The sequence below is a fragment of the Pongo abelii genome, chromosome 13, assembly GCF_028885655.2.
Source record: "Pongo abelii isolate AG06213 chromosome 13, NHGRI_mPonAbe1-v2.0_pri, whole genome shotgun sequence".
In the NCBI taxonomy this organism is placed as follows: Eukaryota; Metazoa; Chordata; class Mammalia; order Primates; family Hominidae; genus Pongo; species Pongo abelii.
The window spans coordinates 122,359,238-122,385,326 of record NC_071998.2 but is presented as its reverse complement, the minus strand read 5'-3'; the positions used below and the strand labels follow the sequence as shown (position 1 = coordinate 122,385,326).

Below are 26,089 nucleotides of genomic sequence, written 5' to 3'. Positions count from 1 at the left end.
TAAAATAAAATAAAAGGAAGTGGGAATGAGGAGCCAGTAGTGACCAGGCCCCGGGAGTCCAGGCTGGAGGGAGGCACAGCTCTGCCACCTGCTGGCCATGCATCTGCACTGCAGCATGGGGCCCTCACCTGTGAGATAGGACAGGAAGGGTCCTGGCCCTGGCAGGGATGTCTGCAGGAGTCAATGATGTAGTGTAGAGATGGTGAATAGCACATGCAGGAACCTGGTGACACTATTTTATTATTTCCCAAGTGTCCTGAAAAGTAGAGACTTTCATTATCTGCGCTTCCCTAAGGCACTCCCAGTTAGTTATGGCTGAGCTCTGATGCAACCCAGGCCTGTGTTTTCAGAGCCTGAGCGTCTCCTGACCGCCATATGGCTTTGCGTAGAAACAGACGCAGTGTATATACTGTCATTATCCCCACCTTACAGAAGAGGAAGCAGGCTCAGGGAGGGAAGTGACTTTCCCATGGCCACTAACGGGTGAGGGTGGCAGGTCCCGGCGGGGGCCAGGACCCTTCCTGTCCCACCTCACAGGTGAGGGCCCCATGCTGCAGTGCAGATGCATGGCCAGCAGGTGGCAGAGCCGTGCCTCCCTCCAGCCAGGACTCCTGGGGCCTGGTCACTACTGGCTCCTCATTCCCACTTCTTTTTATTTTATGTTTTATATTTTATTTTATTTTTTTGTGGGGGGTGACAGAGTCTCCCTCTGTTGCCTATGCTGGAGTGCAGTGGTGCAGTCTCGGCTCACTGCAGCCTCCTGCTGGGTTCAAGAGATCTTCCCACCTCAGCCTCCTGGGTTGGTGCCTATGAGCTGCTGTCACCTGTGTGACCTTCATGAGAACCCTCCTGCTGTCAGCTACCATGCTGGTGCCTCTGCCCTTCCTCACAGCACCCTCTGCATGTAAAGACTCCTGAGGTCTTTCCCTGGTCCTTCCTGGGAAAAGGGCCAGCCGAAGGAGAAGGTGGCGTGGACAGACGGCCTGCAGAGCAGCTGGCTTTATGGTTACATAAGCACCTGATACATACAAAGTCCTTGGCACAGAGCCTGAGGCTTCAACGAATTCCAGTAGTAACTTTTATTAAACTATGAGGCGCCCAGGCACTGAGCAGCACGGGAAGGCTCAGGGCCCACACTGCCCCACAGCTTGGCCAACACCTCAATGCCTGTGTGTTCAGGTCAGTACTCATCTCGCTGTTTTGGGTATAACCCAGGTGCCTTCGGATGGGGTGCCAGGACACTCACCTGTGTTGGGGTCACAGGTGCCATGCTGGTTACAGGTGCAGGGGACACAGCTGGCATAGGGACCCCCCTGTGGCATCTCCCTCTTGTATCCCGGAGCACAGGATTCACAGAACTGGCCCGTGTAGCCACTGGGACATGAACAAGTCTCCACCCAGGAGGCTGGCGGGGAAAGCCCTGGCCGGGCGGATGTGAGCCGGACCTCAGTCAGGAACACTTGGCCTGCAGAGCGAGAAGGGAGAGAGGAAGAGAGGAGGCACAAGCTCCCTGCACATGCTTCCCCCCCAAAACCTTCCTGTTCACATATGGACCAGGCCCACGTATATAAAGGCAGACTAGCAATCAATGATTTTTTTTTTTTTTTTGAGACAGATTCTCATTCTGTCACTCAGGCTGGAGTGCAGTGGTACACTCATAGCTCTGCAGCCTCGACTCCCAGGCTCCAGTGATCCCACCATGTCACCCTCCCAAGTAGCTGAGACTACAGGCAAGACACCAAGCCCAGCTAATTTTTAAAATTTTTGTAGAGATGGGGTTTCTCCATGTTGCCCAGGCTGGTCTTGAACTCCTGGCCTCAAGTAATCCTCCTGCCTTGGCCTCCCAACGTGCTGGGATTGCATGTGTGAGCCACTGAGCTGGTTGATTTTTTTTTTTTTTTTCCCCCAGATAGTCAATTCAAGGGTAAGGGAGATGATTCGGCAGTTTTCAAGAAGAAATAGATATGGCTGAGAATTTTATGGAAAGATATCCATCCACAGGCTATTAAAGATATATAGATTTAAACAACGATGATACCATTCACACCTCTCAGACTGGTAACATTTTATAGATGAATTTTAGTGGAGGATGGGGTATAGGAAACTCACCTGGCCTGCTCATAACTGAATGCTACATTTAGGCAAAGTTTAAGGTCTGTTTCTCAAGTTTTAAGATTTTTCTTGTTGTTTTGTTTGTTTTTAAGAGAGACAGAATCTTGCTCTGTCACTCAGGCTGGAGCACAGTGGTACAACCATAGCTCACTGCAGCCTTAAACTCCTGGCCTCAAGTGATCCTCCTGCCTCAGCCTCCCAAATAGCTGAGACCAAAGGTGTGTGGCACCACACCCAGCTAATTTTTAAATGTTTTGTAGAAAAACGGTTTCGCCCTGTTGCCTAGGCTGGTTTTGAACTCCTGGCCTCAAGGACTCCTCCTGTCTCAGACTCCCAAAGTGCTAGAATTACAGGTATGAGCCACCATGCCCAGCCTAAAGTTCTAAGTGTTATAGGAGATTTTGAGACTAATTAATATAACAGGATTTTGATGTAAAAGAAGCTAATTGACACAGAAATGTCAGTAACATTTCTTACCTGCAAGGAAAGTGAACATCTTGTATTTAGATAAACTATAATGTGTACATTTTAAAAATAAAGAAATCTGATATTTGGAAAAAAAAAAATGGGCCGGGCGTGGTGGCTCAAGCCTGTAATCTCAGCACTTTGGGAGGCCGAGGCGGGCGAATCACAAGGTCAGGAGATCAAGACCATCCTGGCTAACACAGTGAAACCCCGTCTCTAATAAAAAATACAAAAAATTAGCCAGGCATGGTGGCGGGCGCCTGTAGTCCCAGCTACTCGGGAGGCTGAGGCAGGAGGATGACATGAACCCGGGAGGCGGAGCTTGCAGTGAGCGGAGATCGCGCCACTGCACTCCAGCCTGGGCGACACAGCAAGACTCCATCTCAAAAAAAAAAAAAAAAATGAGTGTGGATGTATGAATACTAATCAGGAAGTTTTGCTTCCAGTAACAGAGGAATAGGGGATCCTGGCAGATCAACCTTCCCACAGAAAACAACTATAAACTCCGGGCAAAATATGAAAACGACCGTCTGTAGACACAGAACAGGGAGACTGGAGGCGGCCGACACTCCTCATCAGAGCAGCCTTTCTGAAGGAAAATTTGGCAGCGTGGATCAAAATGGAAAATGCTCCCTTTTTGACCTAACATCTTCATTTCCAGCACTCTGTCCTAAAGCAACACTTATACTGGAATACCAAGACCTTTCTATGAGGCTGGTCCCTATTCCCTGTGACACAGTTGTAATGGGGAAAACTGGAGACCACTTAAGTGCCTGTTGGTAGGGGGATGGCTAAAACCTCACAGAGCACCCATACCACAGAATCTTACACACCAGACACAGAAAACCAGGCTTTCTACGCGTAATGACAAGGAACAACCTCCACGACACACTGTTAGCTGACAAAAAGCAAGTCCCAAAATATCGTACTGTGTGATTACCTTTCTTTCTTTTCCTTTCCCTCCCTCGCTCCCTCCCTCCCTTCTTCTTTCTTTCTCTCTCTCTCTCACTCTCTCTTTCTCCCCCTCCCTCCCTCTCTCTCTTTCTTTCTTTTCTTGAGACAAGGTCTGGCTCTGCTACCCAGGCTGGAGTGCAGTGGCATGATCTTGGCTAACTGCAACCTCCGCCTCCCGGGTTCAAGCGATTCTCCCTCTCAAGTAGCTGGGATTACAGGCATGCGCCACCATACCCAGCTAATTTTTGTATTTTTAGTACAGACGGGGTTTCACCATGTTGCCCACGCTAGTCTCAAACTCCTGAGCTCAAGCGATCCACCTGCCTGGGCCTCCCAAAGAGCTGGGATTACAGGCGTGAGCCACCATGCCCAGCTGTGTAATCACATTTCTATGTTTTAAAAAAAAATACAGATGTTAAGTACATACATACGGAAAGGTTTAGAGAGAGGTCTCCCAAAACATTACCCACAGAAAGAGGAAGTTTGGAGATTGCGGGCGCGGGAGAGGGTCGCTATGTCCTCTGCTTCTCCAGTGCATCCCAGCACCCTTGGACTCAAAAGAGGCCCAGGGGAAGACTGACCATCTGAGCCAGAGGTTCACAAAAAGAGCAAAATCTCCCTTCCCTGGAAGCAAATCTGAGGACATGTTGGTTGTCATGTGGATGAAGAGGCCTAAAGTTCCCAGAAATTGACATTCCCAGAAACTCCCCACGTGACTTTCCAACGTCCTGCTTGGTGCTGGAAGGGTAGAAAAACCCCTTTGTAAACATCTGAGCCTAGAGCTCAGCTTCATTTTACACACAGACACTAGGGTTTTTGTCTTTTGTTTTGTTTTTTTTTTAGAGACAAGGTCTCGCTCTGTCACCCAGGCTGGAGTGCAGTGGCACAACCACTATAGTCTCAACCTTCTGGGCTCAAGTGATCCTCCAGTCTTAGCCTCCTGAGTAGCTGGAATTACAGGTACAGACCACCCCACCAGGCTGTTTTTTGTTGTTGTTGTTGTTGTTGTTGTTGTTTTGAGATGGAGTCTGGCTCTGTCGCCCAGTCTGGAGTGCAGTGGCACAATCTTGGCTCACTACAACCTCCGCCTCCTGGGTTCAAGTGATTCTCCAGCCTCAGCCTCCCAAGTAGCTGGGATGACAGGTGCGTGCCACCATGCCCGGCTAATTTTTGTATTTTTAGTAGAGAGAGGGTTTCACCATCTTGGCCAGGCTGGTTTCGAACTCCTGACCTCATGATCCACCCGCCTCGGCCTCCCAAAGTGCTGGGATTACAGGCGTGAGCTTCCGCGCCCGACCTATATTGATTTTTAAAATAGCGTGTGGGTCGGTTATAATGAGGAACAGATCAGAGGCTAAGGCTGTCAATCACTGTGACCAGGGTGGGAAGTGGTGACAGACCCCCATCAATGATGTGTGATGGCTTGGCCCCCTCTTTGGGAAGACCAGACCCTCCTAGGGTGGCTTAGGTACAATACCGCCAGTGACCAGCAGGGGAGTCACTCTCCCAGGGGACTGACTCCTGGACTGCCGGCTGTGGGCTGTGTCCAGCAGGGACAGGGGGCTTGGTGGATTCAGCGAAGGTGGAGTGAGCACACCCAGCGGGTCTGGGTGGCTTGCTGGCCGCACGCCTGCCTCTGAGGCCCACCCTTCAGGCCTCTCTTCTGTCCTTTCCCTGCGTCTGACCTCAGCCACCATCCCCCCTGCCTTCACAGGTTATATGACCTCCAGCAACTGTCCTGACTTTTGACTCACATTCCTTCTTGGCAAAACAGGACAATAACCACCGGGCCGCGAGGCCCTGACAAGACTGTGACCGTGGACCAGCCCAGTTCTGAGACCTGGCAAGCGCTCGGGTCTTGGGCATGCGGTGGTCTTTACTGACCGGCAGGGCTGGGGCCCGGACTGATGCGGAGGCGGAGGCTGGTCAGGTTGGCGAGCAGCCGCTGGAAGTGGAAGGGGGTGAGTGGAGGGGCCACGTCCTCGGAGGTCTCCTGCAGGCTGACGAGAGAAGCGGTCAAAGCAAGATCCCAACATAGGGTGGGGGATACCATGCCTGGGGATGGGGGGTAGCCCCCCAGACTACAGGGGCATCTGAAATGTGCCCGGACCTCAGAGACCACCCCTCCCACCTCCCCATCTCTCAGGACAGAAGGGGATACTTACTGGAACCTGAGCTCTACCTCCCTGGGATGCCCAGCATCCTGGGGGCCAGACAGGCTAGAGTGCCTCAGGGACAGGGCCAAGCCTGCCCCTTCCAGCCTCAGCTGCACAGGGAGTGGGGAGTTCCCGGGGGGCGCCCGGAAGGTCAGGATGAGGGGCTGCCCGTAGCTGAACCGTTGGTCTCCCAGGAACTTATCTGAAGAGAAGAAGGCTTTGACAGTCTTCATATGGTTAGCTGGATTTTAAATGTCTATATTGATTTTATCGGCAACTAAACATTCAAACAAGATAAAAGTGCAGTGGGCAGAAAATCAAAAGCTCCCTGCACAGCAGACCCTGCAGGGGGCCCGCCCACATCTCCGCAGCCCGTCCCCGGCTTCACAGGCGTGTGACCTGTGCAGTGACACACACCCCCACACTTGGCTTCACGCTCTGCTGTGACCATCTTCACATTCTTAATAATTTGATGTTTGAACTAGGGTTTTAGAAGTGACGTCTGATGGAACACGGAGTCCGAGCATGAACGGAGGGGATACACATGCCTGTGTGACCAGAGAGGCTGCCACCTGCTGGTGTGTAGCATTCACCATGCCCATGAGCACGGAATTCCTAGGGAACACCCAGCAGCAGGAGTTTAGCGGGACTCCAGGTGACAGCAAGGTAAGTGAGCTGGCTGAGTGAGCAGAGGCGCTCTGGGCCCCAGGCCATGCCTTCCCTTCCAATCAGAGCTTGCACTAGTGTTCTGAGAAACACAAACCACCGAGCGGTGTGCGGTACCTTCTGACTCATGTCATTTCCCTGTATCAGCCAATCATTTCTTTGGAAGTTCGTGACCCAGGAGGAAAGGACACAGGCCACCGTCCCTCCTCCTTTCCTGGTGGTCTTTCCCTTCCCCGTGAGAAAGCCACAGAGACGCCATGTTGGTGGAACATGCCTGTGTCAAGGAGTGAAATAAAAGTGGCTGGGCTTGTTGTGTGCAGTATTTCCACTGTCCTCGTAAGAAAAAAATACGCAGCCTGGCATTGTGGCTCACGCCTGTAATCCCAGCACTTTTGGAGGCTGAGGCGGGTGGATCACAAGGTGAGGAGTTCAAGACCAGCTTGGCCAAGATGGTGAAACCCCATCTCTACTAAAAATACAAAAAATTAGCTGGGCGTGGTGGTGGGTGCCTGCAATCCCAGCTACTCGGGAGGCTGAGGCAGGGAATTGCTTGAACCCAGAAGGCAGAGGTTGCAGTGAGCCAAGACCACGCCATTGCACTCCAGCCTTGGCAACAGAGCAAGAGAGCAAGACTCCGTCTCAAAAAAAAAAAAAAAAAAAAAAAGAATGGTAAAAATTTATGCTAATAACTTAATATGTTTCATGCTAATAACTTAAAATTTTCCTTTACTTAGAATGGCATCAAATAGCAAACCAAAAAACACCATGACAAATAAAGGGCAAAACTACAGGAAAAAAAAAAGTGTTTATATTTTAGTACCTTTAATGGTACTTCCCCCTATTTGGGAATTGGGGGGAATTTTAATTCTGCAGTGCATCCTCAAATTCTGTAGTGCGCCCCGCCACAGCTTTGGTGGGCAGCTCCTGAAACACTGAAAGTCCCTGTGTCCCTCTGCCCCAGAGCATTTCCTGGCTGGGAGAATGTCTTACCTGTGCAGAAGCAGCCTGAAGCAGGGAGCCCTGGGAGCTGGTGGCCACATGCCATGGCTGCACCCCAATTTGGCCCCCAGAATCAATCACCAGTGTGAGCGCAATGCTCCCCTCCCATCCTTTGCTACTCACGTTCTACACGTGAGATGGTTCCACACACTGTTCCACAACCAACATTCTTTGTAAAGCCTGCATCACAGTCCACCAACAGGCTACCTAGCCCCTCCTGGGACTGCCTCAAGCTTGCACCATTAAATGCTTTTTTTTTTTTTTTTTTTTTTTTTGAGATGGAGTCTCACTCTGTTGCCTAGGCTGGAGTGTAGTGGTGCGATCTTGGCTCACTGCAACCTCCGTCTCCTGGGTTCAAGCAATTCTCCTGTCTCAGCCTCCTGAGTAGCTGGGATGACAGGCATGCACCACCACGTCTGGCTAACTTTTTTGTATTTTTAGTAGAGAGGAGGTTTTACCATATTGGTCAGGCTGGCCTTGAACTCCTGACCTCAGGAGATCCCCCCACCTCAGCCTCCCAAAGTGCTGCGATTACAGGTGTGAGCCATTGCGCTCGGCCTAAATACTTATCTTCACTCAGCTCCTGGTCTTTGCCCCACTGAGTGCTCATAGGCAGAATACAGAAAGTGGACATGCTGGCCAGAGGGTCTGTGTGTTCATTCCCCCTGATGCTGTCACAGCCAGCCCAGACGCTTGTTTCTGTGTCCCCTCCATGAGCAACGGGCAGAAGCCTGGCTCCCCTGCCATGCCCTCACCTCCAGCCGCTCGTGGGCCGGCCTGAGAGCACCATGAGGACAGGCCGTCCATCCATCTCACCCCTGCAGCGTGCCCAACACCCAGCAAGCACTTCTTGCAGGAATAAGCCCCTTTTCTTACATATGCCAGCAGAGTGGCCATGGAACAGAGTGTGTTTTTTGCTCATGGGCCTCTGAGCTTGGAGCGCCTGCCCCACGAGGGGCCCGAGGTCTTTGACTTCCTGGCTGCAGGGCACACGGCTCCTCAGCCATCTGTGACATCATCTCCCCGGCCTCTCTGGCAGAGGGAGGGAGGGAAAGGGCAGAGCTGCTCGGGGGTGCTGGCAGGTCCTGAATCAGCCACAGTGGGGCTAAAGATGGGCTCTAGGCTCTGGGTTCTGGGACTGAGACAGTCGCCAGGAGACCACAGTTCCCCTCACTGTGGGGTGGAGAGGTCAGAATGATCAAGAACCTCCTTCCTTTTGCAAGAATGCCATGGCCCTGGGTTTAGGGTGCGGTGGCCTGGTGGGTGAGGGGCTGATGGGGAACACAGAGACTCTCTGGGCCGTGACAGTGGCTATGGCTCTGTGGCACTGAAGAAGCCCTCTGTGACAAAGCTATGACCAGAAAAATGGGGGTTTCATCAGATACTGTGGTCTGATGGCAGAACAACAGCCTCCCAGAGGCATCCACATTCTAATCCCTAGAATCCATAAATATGGTGTGTTCTGTGGCAGGGGACATTAAGGTTGTTAATCAGCTGACCTGAGGTAGGAAGAGCCTCTTGGGTTATCCAGCTGGGCCCCATCAATCATTAGAGATTAATGGCAAATACACAAGAGGAAGGCAGGGGAGTGGGTGCCAGTGATGGGGCGTGAGACAAACTCGGCTGCTTTGAAGATGGAGGAAGAGGCCATGAGCCCAGGAATGCAGGCAGCTTCTAGAGTCTGGGAAAAGCAAGGAAGGGACTTTCCCATGGGCCTCCAGAAGGAACTCAGCCCTGCTGACACCTTGATGTTAGCTCCGAGAGACCTATTTCTGACTTCTCCAGAACTCTAAGAGAATAAACTGGCATTGTTTTCAGCCTGTAATGTGTGGCAAGTTGTTTAGCAGCAGGAGGAACCGACACAGGGAGGTCAGCCCCCACCTGGTGCTGGAGGTACCTGGTGCTGTAAGCTCCTCCTCATCTTCTGGGCTCAGGAGGACCCCATTTGGGCTCCATTGTGGGGGGTGCTCGGGGCCCCCCACACTTCTGGCCCACCAGCCTTCGGCTCCTAGACAGCAAACACAGACACCCCCTGATCAGTGTGAGGCCCCGGAGGGTGGTCTCCAGGTGCCAGCCCCAGCTGGGGCCTTGGGGTGGGAGGGAGCCCCAGGAGAAGCTAGAAAGCTCAGGGACCCGGATCTGCTTGGGGCATGGTCAGACCTGGAAGCCTGCCCTGCCCTTTCAGTGGGGTTTTGAGCTCAACATGAAGACAGCCTGAAGACCCCCACATGGGGGCCCTGGGACATCAGGGCCATCTCTAATAGTACCAGACTTGACCTTATCTTCAGGTTCTCAGAGAACTTTCTCACCTGTGACCTCATGAACCCTGTCCTTCCAGTGACCCGTGTCATTAACAGCACCGCAGGCAAGGAGGCCACCTGGTTAGGAAGGGGCCCAGCCAGGACGGGAGCCCAGGCCTTCTGGTCCCCAGGGCCAGTTCAGTGCCTCCTCCCTCTGGCCACAGCAGTTAACACGGAGCACAGCCCAGCACACAGCGAGTGACCTTAAGGAGGTGCCTCTCCAGGGGGCAGCGGGCAATGAGGCAGAGGCCAAACACCTGGGGCAGCCAAGGGGTAAGAAGGAAGGAAGGGAGTGGGGAAAGAGGCCAGAGAAAGGAAGACGTCAACATGAAGAGAAGTTTGCAGACAGGCATTTAGAAGGAACTAGGAGGCCAGGTGCAGTGGCTCATGCCTGTAATCCCAGCACTCTGAGAGGCCGAGGTGGGTGGATCACCTGAGGTCAGAAGTTCGAGACCAGACTGGCCAACATGGCGAAACCCCGTCTCTGCTAAAAATACAAAAATTAGCCAGGCATGGTGGCAGCTGCCTATAATCTGAGCTACTCAGGAGGCTGAGGCAGGAGACTCGCCTGAACCCAAGAGGCGGAGGTTGCAGCGAGCCGAGGTTCCGCCACTGCACTCCAGCCTGGGTGACAGAGCAAGACTCCAACTCAAAAAAAAAAAAAAAAAAAAAAACCAGCTGGGTGTGGTGGCTCACACCTATAATCCTAGCGCTGTGGGAGGCCAAGGCAGATGGATCATGAGGTCAAGAGATCGAGACCATCCTGGCCAACATGGCGAAACCCCGTCTCTGCTAAAAATAAAATAAAATTAAATTAAATTAAAAAAATGTAAAAACCACTGTTTTATTTTTTTCTTTTTTTTTTTTGAGACAGAGTCTCACCCTGTCACTCAGGCTGGAGTGCAGTGGCACGATCTCGGCTCACTGCAACCTCTGCCTCCCAGGTTCAAGCGATTCTCCTGCCTCAGCCTCCCGAGTAGCTGGGATTACAGGAGCCGGCCACCATGCCTGGCTAATCTTTGTATTTTTAGCAGAGACGGGGTTTTGTCATGTTGGCCAGGCTGGTCTCGCACTCTTGACCTCAGGTGATCCGCCCCCGCCTCAGCCTCCCAGAGTGCTGGGATTACAGGCGTGAGCCACTGCGCCCGGCCACAGTTTCCATTTCTAAGACAGCAAATATCCATATAAACCACCCCAACATAAACAAAAGCACTTTGGGGTTCTCAATAATTTTCAAGACCATAAAGGAATCCAGAGGCTGGGTGCGGTGGCTCACACCTGTAATCCCAGCACTCTGGGAGGCTGAGGAGGGAGGATCAGTTGAGGTCAGGAGTTCAAGACCAGCCTGACCAACATGGTGAAACCCCCGATCTGTACTAAAAATACAAAAATAAGCTGGGCGTGGTGGTGGGTGCCTGCGGTCCCAGCTACACAGGAGGCTGAGACAGGAAAATCACTTGAACATGGGAGGCGGAGGTTGCAGAGAGCTGAGATCGCGCCATTGAACTCCAGCTGGGCAACACAGTGAGACTCCGTCTCAAAAAAAAAAAAAAAAGGAATTCAGAGGCCAAAAAGTTTGAGAACTGCTGTGCAAGGGCAACTGTGAGACAAAATGAGATGACACCCCTGAAGGGCAGGCCACACCCAGTGCCTGGCCCAATGTGAGAACACACTGTTCTTAGGGTCTAGAAAATGAGTCCTGCCCAACGCTAACACCCTAGACCCCCGGACCCAGGACCCAGAACCCAGACACGCTGTCCCGATCCGCACATCTCTCGGTCCTGCTTTCTGCACGGCTTCCAGCAGAGGGCGCGCGGCCCTCATGTCTGGGGCACCCCAGCGTCGGCCCTGAGGTTTTTCTGTTCCAGCTGATGCCTCGCTCCTTCCTGGGGACAGGCGGAAGGTGCGGGGCGCTCCGTGGGACATGGCTGGGGCCCACGCAGCCTCTGGTTTAATGCAGAGCCCCGAGCTCTGCTGCTTTCCTCTTTAAACATGTGGCTGTGCCGCCTGGAGTCAGGGACCATGGTATATAGGCCATCACAGTGGTTAAGGGCAAAACAGAGCTGGGCGCGGACACTCAATCCCAGCACTTTAGGAAGCCGAGGTGGGCGGGATTGCCTGAGCTCAGGAGTTCTAGACCAGCCTGGGCAACATGGTAAGACCCCGTCTGTACAAAAAAAAAACAAAAAAAAAAACAAAAATTAGCTCAGCATGGTGGTGCACGCCTGTAGTCCCAGCATTTTGGGAGGCGGAGGTGGGCAGATCACTTGAGCCCAGGAGATTGAGACCAGCCTGAGAAACATGGCAAAACCCTGTCTTTACAAAAACATATAAAAATTAGCCAGGCATGGTGGTGCACACCTGTGGTCCCAGCTACTCAGGAGGCTGAGGTGGGAGCATCACGTGAACCCAGGGAGGTGGTGGCTGCAGTGAGGTGTGCGTGATTGCACCACTGCATTTCAGCCTTGGTGACAGAGCAAGACTCTGTGTCCAAAAAAAAAAAAAAAGGAGCAAAACTCAGGAGCTGACAAACCCAGTGCTCACAACTGTTATGTGGCCTCAGGCAACTGGCCTACCTTTTGTGGGTCTCAGTTACTTCATCATTAAAAGGGGAATGAGAATCCTTGCATGTGAGGTGCCCAGCACAGTGCCTGACAAACAGCAGGTGCTCAATAAGTGGAGGCCAGGAGACTGAGCCTGAATCCCCAGTGTTTAGATACACCAAGGGAGGCCAGTCTCAACGGGGTGAGTGGGAAATTCCCCTCCAGGATCCAAAAAGCGTCACATACCCGGCCCCCAACCCCACCACGAGTATAAAGAGAAGAGTCAGGGATTGGGGAGGGAGCCGGGAGTCGCAGGTGGGCACTGGAGAGCCATCGTCTCACCCCCACCATACCCAGGCTGTGCAGGCCTGTGGCTCCTCTCCACAATGGGAGATCCACTAATGCAAGATCTCCCCAGGGCAGGATCACCTGCCACTAGGCTGGGAGCAGACCCTTGGGAGGCGTTTGCTGGGGGCACCTCTTACCCTGGTGGAAATCGGTGAGGATGTGATGCACCTGGAACTGGGCAGTGGCCGTGCACACCTTGGAGTGGCCATAGCAGAAACAGCTGCTGCAGCCGGCCGGATTGTGCGGCTGCAGGTTAAAGGACCCGGGTCGACATCTGAAATGGAGGCGAGGCAGGACATGCCCACGAGGGCCACATGAATCAGCCAGGAAGGGGCGGGGCCAGGGTATCCCAGCTGGACCAATGAGAGTCTAGAATCACTGCAGAAACTTAAAAACAATTTTTTTTTCAGAATTCTAGAAAAGTAGTAAGAACATTACAGATTGTTCCCATACCTGCTTCAGACAGCCTCCCCTGATGCTGACATCTGACATTACCACAGTACATTTGTCAAAACTAAGTTAACTAAACTCCAGACTTCAGACTTTATTAGGATTTCTTTCTTTCTTTTTTTTTTTTTTTTTTTGGAGACAGTCTTGCTCTTGCTCTGTGGCCCAGGCTGGAGTGCAATGGTGCGATCTCAGCTCACTGCAGCCTCCGCCTCCTGGGTTCAAGTGATTCTCCTGCCTCAGCTTCCCGGGTAGCTGGGATTGCAGGCGCCTGCCACCACACCCGGCTAATTTTTGTATTTTTAGTAGAAATGGGGTTTCACCATGTTGGCCAGGGTGACCTCGAACTCCTGACCTCAGGGGATCGGCCTGCCTCAGCCTCCCAAAATACTGGGATTACAGGCTTGAGCCACTGCGCCCAGCGACTTTATTAGGATTTCTCCACTTTTTCCTCTAATGTCTGGTTTCTGCTGCAGGATCCCATCCCGGACACGGCGTTGCATTTAGTGGTATCCTTGTTCTCCTCCAACCTATCACTGCTTCTCGGTCTTTCCTTGTCTGCCACTATCTTGACACTTTTTGAAAAGCACTGATGAGGTATTTTTAGAATGCCTGATGTTTCTCATGATTAGACCAGAGTTATAGGCTTGGGAAAGAAATACACAAGGTGAAGTGTCCTTCTTGTCATATCACACGGGGGCACAGGAAACCCACATGACATCCAAGCAATGCTGACTTTCATCACCTGTGCTGTCTGCCAGTCTCTCCACTGTGCAATCACTACGGTCCAATTATTAGCAGCAAGTCACTGAATAGGCCGGACGCGGTGGCTCATGCACTTTAATTTTTTTTTTTTTTTGAGACGAAGTCTTGCTCTGTTGCCCAAGCTGGAGTGCAGTGGTGTGATTTCAGCTTACTGCAACCTCTGTCTCCCGGGTTCAAGCAATTGTCCTGCCTCAGCCTCCCGAGTACTGGGACAACAGGCGTGCGCCACCATGCCCGGCTAATTTTTGTATTTTTAGTAGAGACAGGGTTTCACTATGTTGGCCAGGCTGGTCTTGAACTCCTGACCTTGTGATTCACCCACGTCGGCCTCCCAAAGTGCTGGGATTACAGGTGTGAGCCACCGCACCTGGCCGGCTCATGCACTTTGGGAGGCTGAGGCGGGTGGATCATCTGAGGTCAGGAGTTTGAGATCAGCCTGACCAACATGGTGAAACCCCATCTATACTAAAAATACAAAAATTAGCCAGGCATGGTGGTGGGCACCTATAATCCCAGCTACTCGGGAAGCTGAGGCAGGAGAATCGCTTGAACCCGGGAGACAGAGGTTGCAATGAGCCGAGATCATACTATTTTACTCCAGCCTGAGCAAAAGAGTGAAACTCCGTCTCAAAAACAAACAAACAAACAAACAAAAACAAAGGCAGCAAGTCACTAAATGCAGCCCAGTCTCAAAGAGGGGGATTAAGCTCGACCTCCTGGAGGGAAGAGTATCAAAGAACCCACGGACAGATGTTAAAGCCACCCCAGTAATTAATAGATATTTTGAGGTTATGCAAATATCCTCTCTTTCCTTAAAGTTTTGCCCACCAATGTCAGCATTCATCAGCAGCTCTTGCCTGTAGCAATTACCACTGTGAGGTTTGAACAGTGGTTTTCCAGTTCCTTCATTTCTACATTCATTACTTGGAATTCTTCTGCAAGGAAGGTTTGGCTCTTCATCCCCATCTATTTATGTATTCAATCATCTATTTACATCAGTATGGATTTGTGGATTTGACTTTATTCTCTGGGTTATAATCCCATACTATCATTGTTTATTTTGTTGCTCAAATTGTTTCAGCCCTGAGAGCTCTTTCACGTTGACTCCTGTGTCCTTTTGACACGGGCCCACGTTCTGGTTTGGGCTGTTTTGTTTGTGTCTGTCTCTGTTTTTCAGTATTTCCTTGCTTCCTGGCACTGTAAGACGCCTTGGGCTTATCTTGTCTTTTTCCAGCCCCAGCCCCAGAATCAGCCTCTTCTCCAAGCAGCTCTGGGGAATGTCAGACACAAAGCCAGGAAGAAGAGATAGTGTGTACCCAAGGAGCTAAACCCATGTTTGTCTGCTGGCCGCACTGCTGGAGCTTGGAGGCCTCTTGAACACTTGAAAGAGGAAGTTTATGAACTTCGTGGCCTTGGGAGAGCCCCTTTGATTTGCAGAGCTTCAGATGCCCCATTTGTACCATGATCAGACTGCAAAGATGGCAAACAGGCTCAAAATCCAGCTCAATGGGTAGGGGCTTCCTGAAGCAGGGTGTTAAGAAGGATCCTGAGGTTATAGTAGTGCTCATGGCCAAGACCGCTGTGCCCCATTAGTGATGTCTGTTGTGGGTGTAAAAGGGGAGGGTTGTGATAGTGTTGCCTTAGTGATGTCTGCCATGGGTATGCCATCAGTGATGTCTGCCGTGGTGTGAAAGGGGAGAGTTGATAGTGGTCCATTAGTGATGTCTGCTGTGGCTATGAAAGGGGAGGGTTGTGATAGTGCTCCCTTAGTGATGTCTGCCATGGGTATGCCATTAGTGATGTCTGCTGTGGGTTTGAAAGGGGTGTGTTGACAGTGCTCCATGAGTGATGTCTGCTATGGGCGTGAAAAAGAAGGGTTGTAGTAGTGCTCCATTAGTGATGTCTGCCATGGCTATGAAAGGGAAAGGTTGATAGGGCTCCATTAGTGATGTCTACCATGGCTATGAAAGGGAAAGGTTGATAGGGCTCCATTAGTGATGTCTGCCATGGCTGTGAAAGGCAAGGGTTGATAGTGCTCCATTAGTGATGCCTGCTGTGGGTATGAAAGGGGGAGGTTGTGATAGTTCTCCTTCAGTGATGTTTGCCATGGTTATACCATTAGTGATGTCTGCTGTGGGTGTGAAAGGGGTGCACTGACAATGCTCCATGAGTGATGTTGGCCGTGAGTGTGAAAAGGGAGGGCTGTGATAGTGCTCCATTAGTGATATCTGCTGTGGGTAAGAAAAGGGAAGACTGTGATAGTGCTCCCTTAGTGATGTGTGCCATGGGTATACCATTAGTGATGTCTGCTGTGGGTATGAAAGGGGTGTATTGACAGTGCTGCATGAGTAATGTCTATTGAGTGTGAAAAGGGAGGGCTGTGATAGGGCTCCATTAGTGATGTCTGCCGTGGGTGTGAAAGGGTTGTGATAGTGCTCCATTAGTGGTGTCGGTCATGGGTGTGAAAGGGGAGGGTTGATAATACTCCATGAGTGATGTCTGCCGTGTGTGTGAAAGGGTCGTGATAGTGCTCCGTTAGTGGTGTCTGTCATGGGTGTGAAAGGGGAGGGTTGATAATACTCCACAAGTGATGTCTGCTGTGGGTGTGAAAAGGGAGGGTTGTGATAGTGCTCCATTAGCTATGTCTGCAGTGAGTGTGAAAAGGGAGGGCTGTGATAGTGTTCCATTAGTGATGTCTGCCACAGCAGGTGGTAGTACGAGCACCATGTATTTACTATCCCTGGATTAGACGGTCTCTCCTATCCTTCCAGCTCTTTCTTTTCAGGATTCTAAGCTAAGACATGTATTTTCTCAGCTTATGAATGATCAGTGGTGTTGGATCAAAGCATAAACAGTGCCATAAAGCTTTTGAGTAACTTCCTGTATGACAGATAACATGGTGCTCCAGGAAGGGCACAGGGTGACAAGGTCACCCAAGTCCATGAAGACTGTGCCCCTTGCTCCTCCCCGCACTCCACAGCTTTGTTGCCTCATCAGTGAGCCCCCAGGTCACTTCCAGCAAGCTTACTGCTGGATTAGCTCACATACCTGTCACATAGGTTGCCTTCCACCTTCTCTTTGCAGGGGCAGCGCCCACTGCGGGGGTCACAGGTGTCCAGGCTGCCAGCGGGATTGCAGGTGCAGGGTCTGCCAAAGAGACAGGACAAGGGGAAAACGTGCAATGAGCAACTTCAGAATAGGAACAGCCCACCCTAGGAAGGGAGCATTCCCTGCTGTCAGCATCACGAGCGAGGCTGACGCAGGTACCTGACCTGGCTTTACTGTTCCCATCTTGCCAAGGAAGTGACCCATCCATCACTGGTACAGTGGTCCATCTTCCCACCCACCACACATCCATCCAGGATCCTTCCATCTGTCATCCACGCACTCATCATCCATGAATCTTTCTTTCTTTCTTTCTTTTTTTTGGGGGGGGGGACAGAGTCACACTTTGCCACCCAGGCTGGAGTGCAGTGTCATGATTTTGGCTCACTGCAACCTCTGCCTCCTGGGTTCAAGTGATTCTCCTGTCTCAGCCTTCCAGGTTCAAGTGATTCTCCTGTCTCAGCCTCCCGAGTAGCTAGGACTACAGGCATGCATCACCATGTCCAGCTAATTTTTGTATTTTTAGTAGAGACAGGGTTTCACCATGTTGGCTAGACTGGTCTTTAGCTTGTGACTTCAGGTGATCCACCTGCCTTGGCCTCCCAAAGTGCTGGGATTACAGGCATGAGCCACCGTGCCCGGCCTCCATGCATCTTTCTGTCTATCCCCTCACTCCTCCATCCACTTATTCATCCATCCTTCTTTCTGTCCAGCAGCCACCTATCCACCCATTCATTCACCCATCCATGCATCTTTCCATCCCTCCCTCCATCCATCCACTCATCTAATAAGACATGGCTCCTCCCTGGTGAATCCCACAGTCTGGTGTAGACAGACAGATCACGCAGACCCTGTACCGCGATACGTGTTGTGGGAGATGTACGAGAGGCTGTGCCCGCACTGCGGGGCCTCTGACTCAGCCTGGGGGTGCAGGCGAGGGGCAGGTGGGAGGGAAGGCGTCCCGAGAGAGGGGCTGCTCAGCTGAGACCTGAAGAATGAGCAGCAGGCTGTGAACTACAGGCTGGGGAGAGGGGGCAGGGGTTGGAGGTGTGGCACCTGCAAAGGTCCAGAGGCCAGAGGGACCCCAGGGAAGCAGCCAGGCCCCATCTCATGGTCAGTTTTATGCCCAGAACCACCAAATATTTTACAAGGAATCAGAGCTCTCCTAGGTATCCCCAATGTGTTTCTATTGCCTTTCAAATATACAAAGATGCCCGTTATCAACCAAAGCAAGTTCACTTAAAAGTGCTTCTGGGCCGGCCGCGGTGACTCACGTCTGTAATCAGCACTTTGGGAAGCCGAGGAGGGTGGATTACTTAAGCCCAGGAGCTCGACACCAGCCTGGGCAACGTGGCAAAACCCCATCTCTACCAAAAAATACAAAAATTAGCCGGGTGTGGTGGCACGCATTTGTAGCCTCAGCTACTCAGGAGGCTGAGATGGGAGGATCACTTGAGTCTGGGAGGCGGAAGTTGTAGTGAGTAGAGATCGCGCCACTGCACTCCAGCCTGGGTGACAGAGCAAGACTCCATCTTAAAAAATAGAGATAGTGGGCATGGTGGTGCATGCTTGTAATCCCAGCTGCTCAGAAGGCTGAGGCAGAGAATGGCTGGAACCGGGGAGGCGGAGGTTGCAGTGAGCCAAGATGGTGCCACTGCATTCCAGCCTGGTTGACAAAACGAGAATCTGTTAAAAAAAAAAAAAAAAAAAAAAGCTTCCAAATTTATCATAGCTTTTTGTTTTGTTTTTGTTTGCTTTTTGGCCATTGTGTACTCTCTCAATCAAGTGATAGCAAATGTGTTGGGGAAAGGTCCAGACCCCAGGAGCCCCTGCCCCTCTCTCCCCTCAGCTGTCCCACTGAGTACCAGACTCAGTGCACCCAGATGACACTCAGCCTCTCCCACCCTGCTCCCCACACTGCATGCCCTGCTATCCAGAGGCCCAGAGAACCCCGAAGGTCAGCCTCCACCCCTTCTTCCTCTTCCACCCCCTGGTCACCATGTCCTGTTAGCTCCTCCTCGCACTGGGCTCTGGAATCTGCCCTGCTCTCCCTCTCCGCAGTCAAACCTCCATGCAGGCCGCCCAGGCGTTCCTGCTGTAGCCTCCGCTCAGCCTCCCCCTCATCCCCTCCTGCTTCCCACTGATCCACGGCTCCTCCGGAGGCCCCCCGTGCCCCCCCCCCCCACCTCAAACACCTGTCCTTCCCCTCTGCCTGCACTTATGCAGCACCTCCTACAGGAAGCCTGCCCTCCACCCGCAAGAACCGCTGAGCTTCCACAGGGCTCAGCCTGGTCTCATTATGGTCTGTTTTTGTCTCTTGGCCTCCCCAGGAGCTGGGTGTCTCTAGTCCTCACCAGGATTAGGGCGAGGTAGCTGCAGACAGGAAGGGATGGGGAGGGGAGGGACTGCTGACAGCCTGTCCCTCCTGCTTCTTGTCATTCAGTGCAATGTATCCATACTGGGCCGCCCCTCGCCCTCACCTGCAGCCTCCCTCACTGAGCGAGTGGAACCCGGGCAGACAGCGGTCACACTTCCAGCCAGTCACAGTGGGCTTGCAGGCGCAGGTGCCTGTGTCATCGCACTGGAGGTGTAGGGAGCCTGGGAGAGGAAGGACACAGGGCAATTGAGGCCAGAAAGGGGAGAGGGTCGGAGGCTGGGGATGTGGAGCCCACTCACCTGCCGAGTGGCAGTCACAGGGCTGGCATGGCATCCGCGGGTCCCAGTGATAGAAATTCTCCTGACAGCGCTCACAGTGTGGCCCAGTTGTGTGGTCACGGCAGTGGTGACAGCGCCCGCCGTGGCCTGTGCTGCGGAAGAGTTCCCGATCAAACGTGCATTCCTCGGAGCGGCCACTGCAGTTGCAGGCTATGGGCAGGAGCGGGGAAAGGTGTGTGAGTCCCCTGTGATGTGGTAGGAGGGGGCATCTGTGCCAGTCAGCCTCCCTGTGCTAAATGAGCAGGCAGTGCAAAGGGCAAGGGCATGGTCCAGAATGGAGTTCAGGCCCAGCTTGATCAAGGCTAGACACTATTCAATTGATTTTCCAAAACAGGACACTCTTAAGAGCAAAGGGGACAGCATTAGTAAATACACCAAAACAACAGGCAGAAAGAAGACCCTCCCAGGCAACCAGGATATACACCAGATAGACGGGCACCGATCAGAGGCTGGCTGCCTTCTGGAGTGGCAGCTTGGCTCTCTCCAAAATCTCCTGTAGGTCCTCCAAGCCATAATAATAGTGTGGCTCTCACTATTGTGTGAGGTCACTCAGGGGTACAGAAAGCACAAGTCACCTTTCATTTCCCCATTAAATCATTTTTAAAAGTCTGTGTGCAGGACTGGCTCTGTCTTGGCTCCCAGAGTGAGCTCAGGGGTGGATCCATGAAAGGTGTGGACCCATTTACACCTGCAGCCCTCATGCTGCCCACAGGCCAGACGGCAAGCAAGCAAACCCGCTTCAGGTGCAGGGCTGAGACAGGAGAAGCTGGGGGCTTTGGGAGCCAAAAGAAGGGGCCCCTGCGGCTGTGCTGGGGTGGTGGGACAAGGCTTCCGAGAGGAAGTCACGGCCACACTGAATCTGAAGGCTGAGCAGTGAGGAATAGGCCAGGCAGAGGAAGAGGGAGTGGGAAGGGCATCACAGACAGGAGGTGAAAGCCCAGGGGATACCCCACGTGCAGAGATAGATGTATGGCCTGGTGCGGGTATGCCATGAGGCTGGCTGCAGACGGCATGTCGTGTGATGGCAGGGAAGGAGGGACATTGTGCAGTGGGGGGCCTGCAGTGCAGAGGCAGTTGTGAAGTCAGAGGCTAGCAGAGCTTGCTCCAGGGAGGCTGGGCTGCCGTGGTCAGTGGACGTTAGCTGGGAGCAAAGGGGGAGCCGTGGGAAGGTTTAAGCAGGGGATAGATGTTATTAAATTTGTCCTTTAGAAAGCCTTGGCCCAGTGCCATGGCTCACGCCTGTGATCCCAACACTTTGAGAGGTAAGGTAGGTGGACTGCTTGAGCCCAGGAGTATAAAGACCAGCCTGGGCAACAGTGAGAGCCGATCTCTACAAAACATTGCTTGGCATGGTGATATGTGCCTGTAGTCTCAGCTACTCTGGAGGCTGAGGTAGGAGGAACACGCACCCAGGAATTCAAGGCTGCAGTGAGCTACGATTGTGCCACTGCACTCCAGCCTGGGTGACAGAGTGAGGCATTGTTTCAAGAAAAGAGCCTTAGCTGCAGGCAGGGGAGGGCTGGGAACAGGGAGAGCAGGGAAGAGGAAGCTTCAGGTGTGCAGGGAGAGGAGGCAGGGCCAGGCCCAAGGCATCGGCTGCAATGGACAGAAGTTAGGCAGACTGGAGGGACGTGGATGAGGCGGAATTCAGGGCTCGGGGCTGTCTCAGCTGCGGGTGAGGGTGGGGATGAAGGGTCAAGCCTGAAACCCTGGCTCCCAGGCTGTTGACTGAGAGACACAGATGTGACCACAGGGCTGAGGACATGGTAGAAGCAGTCTGGCCTCTGTGTCCCCATTGTGGAGACAGCAGCAGGCTGGGACGGTGGAAGCCAGCCAGCACAGCTTCCTTGGCCCCAGGACTCCCTGGTGGAGGCAGGCCAGCGAGGGCAGCTCCTGCAGACAGCGCCCCACCCTCAGAACAAGCTGCCTCTGGCCCAACCCCAGTTCTGGTCGTCAGTGGCCCAGGCCCAAGAGGACAGCGGGACCCAGAGGCCAAGCTGCCCGCCCAGTGAGCCTGTGAGTGAAGATGTGTCTCCTGCCAGCAGCACCAGCACCAGCTGGGATCCAGCACCCAGCAACGGTGGCTGTGCATGGAGAGCCTGGAGGAAACCAGGCTGTCTGGCGACAGGGTGGGGCTTGCAGCTGGTGCCCCAGCCAGAAGGGAAGTCAGTGGGTCCCTGCTTTTGGCCTGTGTCCCTGGAGAAGACACGATGGCATCATCCTCTCTCCAGTGCTTCTCTGAGGTTAGGTGGTCAAAGCCACATCACATGGGGGCTGGGACACCAAAGGGCTGCCTGGGGGCCCGTGGGAGAGGCCGGGTGGGCCGTCAGCACCCCCTTCCTTGTGGGGTAGCCTGGTTCCGATTAGCAGCTGGGGTGGGAGCGGTTAACACAAAGAAGCAAGTCGGGGACCTTCCGGCCCTCCCACCACAGGCGCCTCTGCATGGGTGGTGTTGGTCCAGGGAAGCTACTTAGTGGAGGAGAGACTGAGGCTTAAATGCACCCCTTCCCCAGGCTCCCCTTCTGCTCGTCCTCATCTCTGCAGCAGCACAGAGACCCCGAGCTGCCCCCCGGGTGTACTCAGGAGCAGCCCCCACCGCGACGTTTCAGGGAGTTCCTTTCCCCGCCTGCAACACCAGCCTCGGGTCCCTGATGCCCTGTGACACTCAGACACTCACGCAGACATTCGTGGGCAGCCTCAGCGGTGCCCCGGGCCCAAGGGCGGTCCTGAAAGAAGGGCAGGCAGCGCTCACAGTCCGTGCCGGTGGTGTTGTGCTGGCACCGGCAGGCCAACTGGCCCGCCGCGTCGGGGCCGCACTCGCTGGCATGCCCGTTGCACTTGCACCTGGGAAAAGATACGGAGGAGGAAGGGGACCCGCAGGTGCCAGAGGGCAGATGAGGAGTTAGTCACCTGGTAGCCCCTGTTTGCAGGTGTGAGCCAGGCTCCACCCTCAATCTTGGCCCTCACTGAACACCTACTGTGTGCCCTGGGGGCAGCAGTAACAGAGAACTGACTGTACTGGTGAGCTCTGGAACAAACCCATCCCATCTTCACTAGCCTGTTACCACCCCCAGAGAATGGATGGGTGAACTGAGGCACAGAGAAGCTAACCAAAGCCACCAGCTAGCAAGTGCCTGCCACAGAAAGCTTCTGCCTGGGAGGAGCCCCACCTGGGGGCTGAGAGGGACCCAGGAAGAAGTCACCTTAGTCTCCCAAGTGGAGAGTGGGCCGGCAGTCACAGCAGCAGCAGGTGTGGGGGGCAAAGGGAACGCCTCCAGCAGCTATCCCTCAACTGTGTCCGAAAGGGTAGGAAAGAAGGTACCCCAAACAGGGACAGCTCCTGAGTCACTCCAAATCCCCCGTGAGTCCACTTCTGATATGGTTTGGATCTGTGTCCCCATCAAATCTCATGTCAAACTGTAATCCCCAGTGTTGGAGGTGGGGCCTGGTGGGAGCTGATTGGTTCATCAGGTTGAATTCTCCTGAATGATTTAGCACCCTCCCGCCTCGGTACTGTAGAGTGAGTGAGTTCTCATGAGATCTGGTTGTTTAGAAGTGTGTGGCACCCACCCCTCCGCCCCATCCCATCCTCTGCTCTCTCTCTTGCTCCTGCTCTGGCCATGTGATGTGCCTGATCCCTCTCCACCTTCCGCCATGACTGTAAGTTTCCTGACGCCTCCCCAGAAGCCAAGCAGATGCCAGCACCACGATTCCTGTACAGCCTGTGGAACTGTGAGCCAATTAAACCTCTTTTAATAAATTACCCTCAGCTGGGCGCAGTGGCTCACACCTGTAATCCCAGCACTTTGGGAGGCCAAGGTGGGCAGATCACCTGAGGTCAGGAGTTTGAGACCAGCCTGACCAACGTGGAGAAACCCAGTCTCTACTAAAAATACAAAATTAGCCAGGTATGGCAGCGCATGCCTATAATCCCAGCTACTCAGGAGGCTGAGGCAGGAGAATCGCTTGGACCCAGGAGGCAGAGGTTGCAGTGAGCTGAGATCGTGCCATTGCACTCCAGCCTGGGCAACGAGAGCGAAACTCTGTCTCAAAAATAAATAAATAAATAAATAAATAAATAAATAAATAACCATCTCAGGTGTTTACAGCAGTACAAGAATGGGCGAACACAGGGTCTTTGAGAGCAGCCCCGGCCTGTGGCCCCATTCCACACCCAGGGTCAAGAGACAGGTGGAATCAGGCAGGAACAGGGGTGCCCTGGGAGCCTGCGGCATGCTCGGCAGAGCCTGACCCTGTGAGTGATTGTCCCTGTCCCGACCACTGTCCCTGTCCCGAGCTGCTCAGAGGCCATGGCTTCTGCCCCTGGCTAAGGCAATAGCTTCTCCCTAGAGCTTCACCAGAGGTGGGAGGGACATTAGCGTCCCCATTTCACACATGAGGCATCAGGCTCAGGCCTTGGAACTGACAGATGCCAAGTGGCTGAGCTGGAGCTGAAGCCCGTCCTCATTGACTCCACGTGGACCCTGAGCTCCTGGACACTCCTCTGCGGCCACTCGGTGACTCTCTTAAGCCACGTTCCACACTCTGCCCTCCGCGGGTGTTGACAAATCAGCAACCGCTGTTGCGGCTCCAGGTGCTTTAGCTGATATGCGGACACACTGTGTGGTAGGGCACATAGCACGGCTTCCACACAAGGCCCAGTTTAGGCAGGCAGCACCCCAGGGTTTCTTGGGGTGAGGGAGGTGCCAGGCAATCCTGGGGACAGTGGTCACCAGGGAAGTCACAAGGGACTGCCCCTGCCTTGCAGGGGGTGCTGTAAACACCAGCCCTGTGAAGCCCTCTGACCCAGGAAAGGAGAGTGAGACCCCACGGGCTCCACTGTGAACACAGGCTGTTGGGGCCACCTGTCCCCTGCCATGAGCAGCCTGCCCCAGCCAGCTGTGGTCTGAGGGTGGTCTGGCTCTGGCAGCTGGAACCCAGATGTCCTCTGGCCCGAAACCCCCTGACAGGAGGCACTGGAGCTCACGGCCACCTTCCCCGGGGAGCTCCTCCCGCTGACTCACATAAGGGGGCAGGTTGGAGCAGGGGATCCTCATGGCTGCAGGGGCTCTCAGTGATGAGCCTCGGCCTTCTCTGGAGCTCACACACCCAAAGCAGGCATTTCAGCCTCATGCCGCCCCCTTCTCCATCTCTCTAAGCCAACCAAGCACCTCTGAACTGTGGAGGCCCAGAGTCCGATGTCATCCCCGCTCCTCACTCCCACAGCCCACGGTTCACACACATAGCTGCATTTCCATCCTCAATCGCGTTCAGACCCATGCGCCCCACACCCCAGCCCTCTGGTCCAAGCTGCTGCCTCCCGCCCTGATTCCTGACATTTGACTTCCTCTCTCTTCTTATCCGCCCCACTTGGCTGTCAGGGGTTTGGGGGTGTTTTAAAAATCTGACTCTGTTACTGCCCTCACCAAATCCTTCCACAGCTTCCTCTTGACTCTGCCGGGTGAGGCTAAACCCGCCCAGGCCCCGACACTCTGCCAACCTCTCCACGTCCACCCGCCTGCCCTCCAGCCAGCCACACTGACCGTCCCCTGGTCCTCAACCCCAGCCTTCCCACTCTCGGGTCCCTTCTGCAGCACCAGCTCCTGTCCTCCCCGACCCCAGGCACACGCTCTCCCTTTCCTCCCCTTTCTTGTTATCCTGGCGCGGGCTGATGTGTTTACTGGGGAGCAATCTGATCAGTGTCTGCCGTCCCCATGTGATGGGGGCAGGAACGCACCTGTTTTCCTCTCTCCTTTCAAATAAACCTGAGAAACACTGACGTGGAAGCCGTTCACGCCTCCCTCGCCCCACGGCCCTCCCTGGGCACCCACTGCCAGGTGGCCATGTGCGAGACAGGCCCTGGGACTTGAGGTGAGAGACGGGCCTCTACCTCCTGGGCAGCCCCTGCTTCCTGGAGGGGACAGATGTTGGAGGAGAAACAAACTGCCCAGGGCACTGACAGGTGCTAAGGGCACGTAGGACCAGGACCAGGACCAGGGGCCAGAGAGAAGCGCCTTTCTCTAGGCCAGTAACATCCCCATACTAGAAAGGGGAAGGGGGCCGTGGCTCATGCCTGTAATCCCAGCACTTTGGGAGACCAAGGCGGGCAGATCACCTGAGGCTGGGAGTTCGAGACCAGCCTGACCAACATGGAGAAACCCCATCTCTACTAAAAATACAAAATTAGCCGGGCGTGGTGGCGCATGCCTGTAATCCCAGCTACTTGGGAGGCTGAGGCAGGAGAATCGCTTGAACCTGGGAGGCAGAGATTGCAGTGAACTGAGATTGCACCACTGCACTCCAGCCTGGGCAACAAGAGCGAAACTTCTTCAGAGAGAGAGAGAGCGAGAGAGAGTGAGAGAGTGAGTGAGCGGGAGTGAGAGAGCAAGAGAGAGTGAGAGAGAGAAAGAGAAAGAAAGAGAGCGAGTAAGAGAAAGAGAGCGAGAGAAAGAGAAAGAGAGAGAGAGAGGGAGAGAAAGAGAGCGAGAGCAAAGGGAGGGAGGAAGGAAGGAAG

General features: G+C 53.7%; 1 protein-coding gene across 1 annotated transcript in view; it reads right to left on the bottom strand.

Moving 5' to 3' along the window:
• Positions 1 to 26,089, bottom strand: part of LAMC3 (laminin subunit gamma 3) — an 83,073-nt gene that overhangs the window by 33,763 nt on the left and 23,221 nt on the right. Inside the window, exons 4-12 of the mRNA XM_002820309.3 lie at positions 22,253 to 22,419; positions 19,537 to 19,725; positions 19,341 to 19,458; positions 16,804 to 16,902; positions 12,681 to 12,817; positions 9,250 to 9,360; positions 5,697 to 5,889; positions 5,416 to 5,531; positions 1,247 to 1,465 (exon numbers count right to left, since the gene is read on the bottom strand). Of these exons, the coding sequence (XP_002820355.3) occupies positions 1,247 to 1,465; positions 5,416 to 5,531; positions 5,697 to 5,889; positions 9,250 to 9,360; positions 12,681 to 12,817; positions 16,804 to 16,902; positions 19,341 to 19,458; positions 19,537 to 19,725; positions 22,253 to 22,419 (1,349 nt within the window). The remainder of the gene's footprint in view (positions 1 to 1,246; positions 1,466 to 5,415; positions 5,532 to 5,696; positions 5,890 to 9,249; positions 9,361 to 12,680; positions 12,818 to 16,803; positions 16,903 to 19,340; positions 19,459 to 19,536; positions 19,726 to 22,252; positions 22,420 to 26,089) is intronic.